Source organism: Nematolebias whitei, chromosome 18, assembly GCF_014905685.2.
Source record: "Nematolebias whitei isolate Nwh7 chromosome 18, NemWhi1, whole genome shotgun sequence".
NCBI classification, from domain to species: domain Eukaryota; kingdom Metazoa; phylum Chordata; class Actinopteri; order Cyprinodontiformes; family Rivulidae; genus Nematolebias; species Nematolebias whitei.
Window position 1 is genome coordinate 8,165,742 of NC_056515.1, and position 12,076 is coordinate 8,177,817.

At 40.9% G+C, this 12,076-nt stretch overlaps 1 protein-coding gene across 1 annotated transcript in view; it reads left to right on the forward strand.

Moving 5' to 3' along the window:
* Positions 1 to 12,076, forward strand: part of grk3 (G protein-coupled receptor kinase 3) — a gene marked incomplete at its 5' end in the record, with an annotated part of 191,892 nt that overhangs the window by 152,331 nt on the left and 27,485 nt on the right. The window contains 1 exon segment of the mRNA XM_037692311.1: positions 4,691 to 4,757. Coding sequence (XP_037548239.1) covers positions 4,691 to 4,757 — 67 coding nt within the window.

A 12,076-nucleotide genomic window follows, 5' to 3' on the forward strand; every position in this document is an offset into this window, starting at 1 on the left:
ATGCCTTTATTGTCATTATACGCAGTACAATGAAATTAAGAGCCACTCCTTTTTCCAGTGCAAAAACACGCCTTAAGAAAACACACACTAAACACACACTAAAAATATAAAAAAATGTAACACAATATAGATATAATAATGAAAGTAAAAAAATACAAGTATTTCACAATTATATTGCACATTATGGATATTAGTGAGGTAGTTAAGGTGACTGAGAGTATGAAATGTCAGTAGTATTGCACAATAGAAGTCCAGGGGTTTGGGAGGTTAGATTATTAAATCAGTGTATGTGTGAGTTCAGTGTGGTGATGGCTTTTGGGAAAAAACTGTTCTTGAATCTGTTTGTTCGTGTTCTGATGCACCTGTAGCGCTTCCCTGAGCAAGTCAAACAGTTCAAAACCCAGGTGTGAACAGTCCTTGATTATGCTTTCTGCCTTGTTGAGGCAGTGTGATGTGTAAATGTCCATCAGGGAGGGGAGAGGGCAGCCAATTATCTTTTGTGCTGTCTCGACTACTCTCTAAAGCCTCTCCCTGTTAGCCAGGGTGCAGCTGCCGTACCATACTGAGATGCAGTATGTCAGTAGGCTCTCGATGGACGAGCGGTAGAAGGTCAGCAGCAATTTTGTGTTCAGGTTGTGCTTCTTAAGTAATCTTAAGAAGTGTAGTCTCTGCTGAGCCTTCTTGATGACCGCTGTGGTGTTCTCTTTCCAGTTTAGGTCAGCAGAGATATGGACACCAAGAAATCTGAAAGTGTGAACCCTCTCCACGCACTTGCCATTGATGTAAAGGGGGGCTAGGTTGGTGCTGTGCTTCCTGAAATCAATAATTACCTCCTTGGTTTTTTTGATATTCAGAGCCAGATTTTTCTCTGAGCACCAGGTTGCTAGCTCCAGGACCTCCTGTCTGTAAAATGTCTCATCTCCCCTTGAGATTAGTCCGACCACTGTGGTGTCATCAGCGAACTTGATGATGAGGTTGTTGTTGTGGGCCGGGCTGCAGTCATGGGTGTAGAGACAGTACTGCAGGGGGCTCAGCACACAGCCCTGTGGGGAGCCAGTGCTCAGCGTACGAGTGGAGGAGAGGTGGGGACCAAGTCTTACAGATTGGGGCGGATTGGTTAGGAAGTCTTTTATCCAGGCACATGTGAGTGAGGGGAGGCCGAGATTGTCCATTGTATTTATAAGAATGTCCCAAATGATTGTGTTAAAGGCCGAGCTGTAATCCACAAAGAGCATTTGAATGTAGCTGTGCTGTTGTTCCAGGTGGCTCAGCGCGGTGTGGAGAGCTACTGCAATAGCATCCTCTGTGGACCTGTTGGTGCGATATGCAAACTGGTAGGGGTCAAAGTTCGGAGGGAGATGGTCCTTGATGTGCTGGAGAACCAGTCTCTCGAAGCACTTCATGATTACCGGAGTGAGAGCCGGTAATCATTCAGGCTGGTGATGGTAGGCGTTTTCGGCACTGGGATGATGGTTGCAGATTTTAAGCAGGGAGGGATGACTGCCTGGGCCAGGGAGAGATTGAAAATTCTGGTGAAGGTGGGGGCAAGCTGGAGGGCACATGCTTTGAGCACCCTGCCAGGTACTCCATCTGGGCCAGTAGCTTTCCTGGGGTTCACTGATTGGAACGAACGTCTAACATGATGCTCCTGTACAGTGAGTGGAGTGGTGCAGTAACTGGGTGGGTGTGGGGGCAGGGCAGGATCAGATGGGTGCTGCTGTGGTGCATCAAAGCGTGCGAAGAAGCAGTTTAGCTCCTCTGCTAGTGATGCACTTAGGTCTCCTGTTGTCACCTCACAGCCTCTATAGTTTGTGATGTTTTTTATGCCCTTCCACACCTCCCGTGAGTTGTTACTGGACAGATGGGACTCTGTACTCCTTTTATGGTCAGCCTTTGCGGTTTTTATCCCCTTATTCAGGTTGGCTCGAGCAGCTCGGTACAGAGCTCTGTCACCTGACCTGAAGGCAGCATCGCGGGCTCTGAGGAGTGTGCGTACCTGGCTGGTCATCCATGGTTTCTGTTTGGGGTAAACCCGAATGTTTTTGACCATAGTCACATTTCCAATGCAGAACTTGATGTAGTCCAGTACTGTTCCTGTGTATGTTTCCATTTCCTGATGTTCAAATAAGTCCCAGTTAGTTTGTTCAAAACAGTCCTGTAGGTCATCGAGTGCATTACCAGGCCAGGTTGTAACAGTTTTTGTTGTAGGCCTTGCTCTGCGTCTGAGGGGGGTGTAAGCTGGGGGGAGCAGGAGGGAAAGATAGTCTGACTGCCCGAGGTGGGGGAGGGGTATGGCTCTGTATGCATGTTTAATGTTCGAGTAAACATGGTCCAGAGTGTTCTCCCCCCTAGTAGAACACTTGACATGCTGGTTGAATTTTGGGAGTGTAGTGTGCTAAAACGGCTCAGTTAGCTTCAGAGCTCCTCTACAGTCATATTTTAATATTAATGGGTTCTCTCTTTTTCGAGCTACTTGACAGATATGTGACAGAGGTACTGTACGTAGATGGTTTAATCAGTGACATGAGACGTTAATTTTCTTTGACCCATCAAAATAAATGTGATCATTTATTAACAGAATCACAATTTAACATCAAAACATTGTACACTTGATTAGACTGATCTGGTTCTGATTAATAAAACTTGGCACATTTTACTTAATAAAAACAACAGACATTTCTGAAGATATCTGGATTAATTACTGGCAAGATAGAAGTTTAAAGATGGGAAATGAAGAAGTTTAAATGGAGAGAAAAGATGGATGAGGGAAAGTGTTTTGACTAGGAATGGCACCCTTCATCCGACCCCAGCTCAGCCCCTGTACACTCGGTAGTAAAGCGACTCGTTACCTTTGCAGAAGATAGGTCAGCTCCCGTACGGAGTTCCATTTCAACGCTACCTTCAGCGTCTCCGGTCAGGATGGCTGAGAATCGTCCGAAGTAGTGACGGTACTCCATTCAACAAACACGCTCATCTCCCGGGTGGATACACAGCAAGCTGTGAGTCCGTCAGAGGTTCCACTCAGATGTGGAAGACTCCATAGTCCCAACTCGACTCAGAAGACTGAAGACTCAAAGGAACTCAAAAGAGACTCAGAAGAACTCAAAAGACTCAGAGGAACTAACAGTTCCAGGAAGTGTCGACTTTTAAAGAGTTCTGCTTCCGGTCACTTTTAGGAAGTCCTGATTGGTTGAAGCAGCCAACAGGGGTGTGGTTCTAGTGACGTCAAAGGGTTTTTACAAGTCGAGAAAACAGCAGAAATGTTTAGGAACAGACAGAGAAATGTTTTGACGAAGTGAGAAACACTGCAGGTGCCAGTTCTTTTGTTTACTGTCTGAGAGCTTTAAAAACACGACAGCTCGTTCCAACAACTTGTTTTCGACTGTCTCCAACTTTTGACCGACATCACTCTCTCATTTCAGACAGAAGATCAAAAAATGCATAATTACTTTGTAAAATAGACATTTAACTTGATTTCTAATTTGAATGAGGATTAAAAAATCATTAATACTGTTTCACAGTTGATTTAAAATGAGTGGTTCACTTCAACATTTAAAAATGGTATGAACTAAACACACTTTTGATTATCAAGATATTGTAAAATAGTAATGATATTATAAAAAAGAGAGTGTTCTTTCAATTGATTAGTTCAGGATACAATTAGAAAGTCTCTGGATGAGCTAATTTGTATTTCTGGATTCAAATCAATGAAATAACAGTTCCTGTCCCATGAAGGTCTTCAGAGGCAGGTTTTGATCGGAGGCCTAGTTCACTACAGGAGTACAGTCTTCAGATTAGCCCTATTGAAATCTCCTGCAATTATATGAACTACTACTTTTAATGATGTACTACTTTAATATTCCAATGTATATAAATATTTAAACCTTTTTTTTTTTACGTTATTTAACTTTTATTATTATGCAATATTTTATGTAGGTTGCAACTTTAATTCAATATAAAAAGTCATTTGAATTCCTGGCTGTTAGACAACATAACAGATAAATTGCCAATATAGTCAGTATTTTTGTTCATTCACTGTATGACTGCACAAGCTGTTTGTTTACATCACATGTTTGCAGTCCATGCTTGTCATCCATAAAACATTTATCAAAATGAAAAAACTGCAATCTGGCCATGTTTAATATTTAAAAAATGTTAAAGTAAAAGGGGCGTAACAGTTATTTTAATAATTTAAAGTCAAGGTTTAGTGTTTTGACCATAGTTCATTGCAACAAACATTACAGTAAAAATACAGGTCTTAGCTTCAGTTTGTGGGGATTACATGCTGAAAAATGCTTTCAACACATCACTTTCACACAATATTGTTCAAAACCCGAAATTTAAAAATATATTTTTCATAATGGGAATACTCATCCTCCACTTCCTGTAGCTCTGTCGCCTCCTGAAGCTGCAGGTGGCTAATGAGAGGAAGATCTGGGTTATTTCAAATGGACATTTCTCAGTTATAAAGCTGTAATATTTATGAATGTGCAGTTTTACCTACAAATGTTGGTTGACGAGCCTTGAGAGGCCTGAGTGAGCAGCTGTGTGTGTGTGTGTGTGTGTGTGCGTGCGTGCGTGCGTGCGCAGTTTACTCCGACCTGCTTCCTTTGCTTCACTGTCTTTGTTCTCACTTTGCCTCCTTCCCCCTGTTTTCACTCATCTCCATTCTGTCCTCTTTCCCTTCCAGACACAGCCCCTTCCGGCAGCACAAGACCAAAGACAAACATGAGATAGACCGCATGACGCTGACCATGGTAAGACATATCTGTTCTCTCATAGATACAGACGTTAACCAATAAAGTTTTTCTGTGTAAATAACAGTAAAGCAGAAGGCCGCACACAACACATAGGTTTAGATTGTGTTTGACTTCCAGTAATTCAAAATGCACACACACATTTATGTCTCCACCTGTCCTGATGTGTGTGTGTGTGAACAGTCAATGTTAGCATACTGCATGGATCGGTATATGTACCTGTGCGGGCTGTAATCAGGTTGTGCTGCAGAGCTGAATGACTTTGTTGTTGGAGAAACTGGGTCATCTTTCTGTGTACCTGCTGGGGACCATCCAACTCTCCACTGACTGTTCACTTTGTCACGGGGAGATGACGGGCTCTGATAGAAACCTGGCACAGAGAATCTGAGCCAGCAGTCGCTGAGGTCGGGGGTGGGGGGGGGGAGCAGCATCACATTAGTGAAGTTGGAGCAGGAACTGTTAGGACTGGCCTGTTTGGTGAAATCAATAAAATAAATCACAACACTTATAAGTCTTATTAAAAAGTGCTGCTCAAAGCCCACATCTGTCTTATTTTTAAACTTTAACATCAAGCAGAATCTAGCCAAGTGTAAGCACAAATGTACAGAAGGTCATTAACAAACACCAGCAAAACGTTTTTTTTACAGTTTTTATTTCACCTGCAGCGTGAGTTGTGTTGGTTCTCTTCAGTTTGATTCATGCTGCCAGCTGCAGGAGGCTTATTTAGGACTGAACGTTTTACACCTCATGTCCCAAGCAAATGGTGCTTATTAAACCTTCTCATGCAAACGATCCCCTTCTCAAGCCAAATCTGTGAAACTTCAAACGTGCACTCACAATGTAATCATAAATGTAGGCCAAGGAAATTCAATACCACACAAGGCAGGTATGTTGTGGGGAGAGATAGGCAGCAACATAATGTACAAGACCTAACATACAGTTTTACAAGGCGTGCATGTGAAAATAAACTAATTTTCAAAACTGGGCTCCATAAAATGTGGCTGTGCTGCTCATTTGTTGGCAATCATTCAGGATATGATGAGACTGCAACAAGAAATTTACTTATTTTCACTCAATTTAGAATCCAGCATCCAATGAGGTACTGGTTTTACTGGGGTCTAATGTTTCAACACTTTAACTTTTTAAAGCTTATACTGTCAGCAGCGAGTTTTCAGACACAATACACTGTTTTTTGTTTTTTTTTCAATCTTTTTACCAGTTGCTGAAATTCCAACAAGGTTTCTCTTATTTCTGTTTTTCCTTTTCTTCAGGATTTTGTTGACACAATAAGTGACTCAAAACTGATGTTACTGTTGTCCTGAACTCATTGTAGGGGGTACACTCTTGCTTGCACATGCATACATTAATCCTATAACTGATCATCCCTGTAGCTGCATGTTTAGAGTGTTTGGGACCTTGTTTTATAAAAAGTCTCTATCTCACTATCAACAGTTGTAGTGTAAATGTTGCGTGTCTGAGGAATTCACTATGGAGCCTTTTTCACGTCACAGTTCACATTCTTTATGAATGATGTCCATTGAGCCCACACAGTGACACTTCTGCCTCTGCCATCCTCTCCTGACTTTACATTAACAAGCTGCAGAGTGAAGCTTCACTGCTGCTTCACAGCACTGCTTGTTTTCTGTCACTGTGGAACATGTCCAAATCTCTGCTTTGGTCCCTGTGAGGATACTGGTCACAACAAGTTACCAGAGAAAATCCTAACAAGTAAGAAAAATCAAGTATACACACCCAGAGACCTGTTTGACTTCACCGGAGTCTAAACAAAGAAATCGTAATCTTTGGTATCAGTATAAATCCAGATTAGAATTTTAATCCAGCCACTAGGGCATTAACAGAGTACTCGAGTAATCTACACATCGATTGCTAGAACATCTATCGAGGTTAAAAATGTAAGGTCGAGTGTCCGTAGTGACGTCATATTACGTGACCACCGTATGACCGTAGGGGGCGGTGTTGCACTGTTGCAGGTCACAAAGTATGGTGTAACACAGGGTGCAATCCACCGAACCAGAACCAGCTTCCTCTTGTTTCGCTAACAAAAAGCAAAAAATATTCATCTCTAAACCTATAAAAAAAATCTAAAACGTATTAATCTCTAAAACTAAACTTAATGCGTACCACAGCTGGCGGTGGTGCGGGGTGGTCGAACCCCCCCCCCCCCCCCCACACACACACACACACACACACTGTTAAGTTTTGTTTTTGACGTGCTGCATGTTTCTTCACATTTGCAGTTTAATAATAATAACTAATAGTTTAGTTTTTCCTGTGACTTATTTGCAGTATGATAAATGGTAGGAGCATAATATACGCTTCCAATGTTTTGTTGGTCTTGTAGTGAACTAAGCCTCAGGTCAAAATCTGGCCTGACGGCCCGCCTGGAACAAGAACTGTATTTCATTGATTTGAGTCCAGAAACACAAGATTAAGTTCATCCAGAAGACTTTCTAAGTGTCCTGCACTGATCAATTGAAAGAACATTCTCTTTTTTATTATCATTACTATTTTACAAATGTTTGATAATCAAAGTGTGTTTAGTTCAAACCATTTTTAAATGTTGAAGTGAACTACTCATTTTTAATCAACTGTGAAACAGTATTAGTGATTTTTAATCCTCATGCAAAGTAGAAATCACGTTAAGGTCTGTTACAGAGTAATTATGCATTTTCTGATTTTCTGTCTTTGAATGAGCAAGTGTAAGTTGGTCCAAGGTTGGAGTCAAACGCAAAACAAGTTGTTGGAACGAACTATCATGTTTTTAAATCCTCTCAGACGTAAATATAGAGGCTGGCACCTGTTTTCCCCCAACTCGCCTAAATATTCCTCTCTCTGTCTCTAAAAACATTTTCAATCTGTTCCAAAACACTTTCTGTTTTTCTGACTCCTAGTGACCTCTTACGTCACAAAAACACACCCCTGTCTGGTCGAAACGACCAATCAGGAACCTCCCAAATGAACCGGAAATAGAACTCTTTAAATGTCGGTACTTCCTAGTTCAAACCAGTCGCTTCAGGCTCCGGCTTCAGTCGTTCGCAGCTCCAGTGCTGGAGAAAACAGGAAAATCCCGACATGATCCGCAGTTCTTCCGAGTCTTGTGGGGATTATGACATCTTCCACCTCTGAGTGAAACTTCTGACGGACTCCACTCATGTGAGTCCACCAAGAGGTGAACTTGTGTCGAACAAGTACCGTCACTACTTCGGACGATTCACAGCTGTTCCTACGGAGACGCTGAAAGGGTGCGTTAAATGGAACTTCGTACCAGTGGAGACTCCTCCAGGTAAAGAGTTGATTTATACCACCTAAGTATACCGGGGAAGAAGCTGGGAACTCACCGGAGAGTGCCGTTCTGATGCCGACACACACATTTCCCTCATCCATCCTTTCTCTCTCCCCCTAAACTTCAATTTCCATCTTTAAAACTCTTCTTTTTGCTAGAAATCATTCCAGATATTTTTAGAAATGTCTGTTGTGAAGAAAGAAAACCATCGCCGTATGGTTAATCAAATTGTACAGCTTGCTAACTAAGCCATGTTGTTATTTTCATTTTGCCAAATTAATGTAAAAGTATGATGTTAAACTTTGATTCTGTAAATAAATGACCGCATTCATTTTGATGGGTCAAAGAAAATTAACGTCTCACGATACATTTTATTAAATTCAATGCACGACATTATTCAGTCCAGAAAAATGAAAGAATCTGTTTAATTTATGAATATATCACAGAATATGTTCATCTACAGTCTTTTTTTTTTTTGTAAATTATTACCTTTTTTTGCGGTTTTATTTATTTATTTATTTTTGTATCTTGAGATCTATGATGTCATCAATTACTCGAGTTCTACTCGGGTTTTATTATGTTAATGTCGAGTTTAAAAATTATATACTCGTTCAACCCCTACCAGCCACTTAATGGAGTTTAGCCTCTAATTCTGGTCCTAGTCTGTGTATGAGTGTGGGTCTGTCTGTGTGTGAGTCAGAGGCAAGGAGAGTGTAAAAGTCTACTATTCAGCCACAACAGGGATAAAATATGTCTCTGTATGTCTTAGTGTTTATTAAACGTGATTAATGGCCTCCTTGCCTACAGACGGTAGAAGCAGACAGCAAGGCAAAGGCCAAGACACAACAAGATGGATGGAACAGGTTGCAGTCCCTGTCATGTGTTCTCTGGAACATCTTCATGAAACACTTGGGAAAACTGATCAACAACAACAAAATGACTGATTTTTTTAAATACAGCAGATATCATCCATATACTAGTGTGTGTGTGTGTACATATACACATATACATATACATATACATATACATATATATATATATATATATATATATATATATATATACACACACAGTGCCTTGCGAAAGTTTTCGGCACCCTTGAACTTTTCAACATTTTGCCACATTTCAGGCTTCAAACATAAAGATATAAAATTTTTATTTTTTGTGAAGAATCAACAGCAAGTGGGACACAATCGTGAAGTGGAATGAAATTTATTGGATGTGTCGAAACTTTTTTAACAAATAAAAAACTGAAAAGTGGGGCGTGCAATATTATTCGGCCCCCTTGCGTTAGTACTTTGTAGTGCCGCCTTTTGCTACAATTACAGCTGCAAGTCTCTTGGGGTATGTCTCTATCAGTTTTGCACATGGAGAGACTGAAACTCTTGCCCATTCTTCCTTGCAAAACAGCTCGAGCTCAGTGAGGTTGGATGGAGAGCGTTTGTGAACAGCAGTCTTCAGCTCTTTCCACAGATTCTCGATTGGATTCAGGTCTGGACTTTGACTTGGCCATTCCAACACCTGGATACGTTTATTTGTGAACCATTCCATTGTAGATTTGGCTTTATGTTTTGGATCATTGTCTTGTTGGAAGATAAATCTCCGTCCCAGTCTCAGGTTTCTTGCAGACTCGAACAGGTTTTCTTCCAGAATGGTCCTGTATTTGGCCCCATCCATCTTACCATCAATTCTGACCATCTTCCCTGTCCCTGCTGACAAAAAGCAGGCCCAAACCATGATGCTGCCACCACGATGTTTAACAGTGGGGATGGTGTGTTCAGGGTGATGAGCTGTGTTGCTTTTACGCCAAACATATCATTTTGCATTGTGGCCAAACAGTTCGATTTTGGTTTCATCTGACCAGAGCACCTTCTTCCACATGTTTGGTGTGTCTCCCAGGTGGCTTGTGTCAAACTTTAAACAACACTTTTTATGGATATCTTTGAGAAATGGCTTTCTTCTTGCCACTCTTCCATAAAGGCCTGATTTGTGCAGTGTACGACTGATTGCTGTCTTATGGACAGACTCTCCCACCTCAGCTGTAGATCTCTGCAGTTCATCCAGAGTGATCATGGGCCTCTTGGCTGCATCTCTGATCAGTCTTCTCCTTGTTCGAGATGAAAGTTTAGAGGGACGGCCGGGTCTTGGTAGATTTGCAGTGGTCTGATACTCCTTCCATTTCAATATGATTGCTTGCACAGTGCTCCTTGGGATGTTTAAAGCTTGGGAAATCTTTTTGTATCCAATTCCGGCTTTGAACTTCTCCACAACAGTATCTCGGACCTGCCTGGTGTGTTCCTTGGTGTTCATGATGCTCTCTGCACTTTGAACAGAACCCTGAGACAATCACAGAGCAGGTGCATTTATACGGAGACTTGATTACACACAGGTGGATTCTATTTATCATCATCAGTCATTTGGGACAACATTGGATCATTCATAGATCCTCACTGAACTTCTGGAGTAAGTTTGCTGCACTGAAAGTAAAGGGGCCGAATAATATTGCACGCCCCACTTTTCAGTTTTTTATTTGTTAAAAAAGTTTGACACATCCAATAAATTTCATTCCACTTCACAATTGTGTCCCACTTGTTGTTGATTCTTCACAAAAAAAATAAAATTTTATAAATAAATATAAAAAATAAATATAAAATCTTTAAGTTTGAAGCCTGAAATGTGGCAAAAGGTTGAAAAGTTCAAGAGGGCCGAATACTTTCGCAAGGCACTGTATATATTCCTGCATTGCGAAGAACCAATAAAAAGCAATGTGAACTAGTATCCCTGTAGTAAGTTTAGACATATCAAGCCTTCTGAATCACTTGTATCCAACATGCAGTTGAAACCAGATGTTTACATACACTGTATGAAAAGAAACACTATTTATTTCACTGTGACATAAATCAGACTAAATGTTTTATCTTTTAGGTCAGGATATCCAAAATTATTTCTGTTTATTAAATGCCAAAATATTATGAAAGAGAAAATATTTTAGGTACTTTTTGTTTATTACTGTACTCTCACCAAATTAAAAGCCACTTTATATTTGGTATCATTGTCCTTAAACTGTTTGACTAAACAGTATGCTTAGGATCAATGTCCAGCTTTAACTTCCTGCCTGGTGTCTCAAGATGCTGCTTCAATATTTACACATAATGTTCGTTTCTCATCTATTTAATGTTGGGCTGGGGAAAGGTGAGCCTGAATACAGGCTCACTAACTTTGCCCTTTTTCCCCTCATAATTTAATAATGGGCATTTTATTATAGATTCCCAAGACTACAGAATGTCTCCAAAAATGAAAGTCTTAGTTTTACCTAGGGACCACATGTAATGAATAAATTACTCTCCAATATCTGCTTTTTATGTGGCGCATTCACACGGGGTAACCAAAGCCTGAGATGTAGCTGAAATTTACGGACATCTTCCAGATATGATGTTAACATGCTGCTAGTCACATTAAGCTCAGATGGACAAACGGCCGTGTGCATCCACTGACCTGCCAGTTGAAATGGGCTTGCAACCTGTCCAGGGTGTCCCCCACCTCTCGTACAGTGATGACTGGACATGGGCACCAACGATCCCCGCTACCCGAAAAGGAAGAAGCGGGTAAATATAATGGATGGATCGACGGACCGATCAGCTGATAACCGGCTGCGCGTGTCTCCGCACCTGCTGTCATCTGCTGTGAAGGAAGTAGCAGCATCTACCAAAGCCTAAGCGAGCAGCGAGTTCATTTAAAATAGCCCTGTTCTATATTTTTTCAAATGATTTTGCTTAAATAAAAACAAAAACCGTCTCATTACGTATCAGATTCCACCCATTTCTGTCCAAATCACAGAGATGTCTATTCACATTAGATTAGTATTATCACAGGACCTCGGAGTTCAGCAAAATATAGTAGGTAATTTGCGGGGGAATTTTAACTTTACAAATGACTGACATGGTCGATTCACACGGGATTAACAACACAGACAATCTCTGTAATTAATACAAATAGTATGTGGTCCCTATGTAAA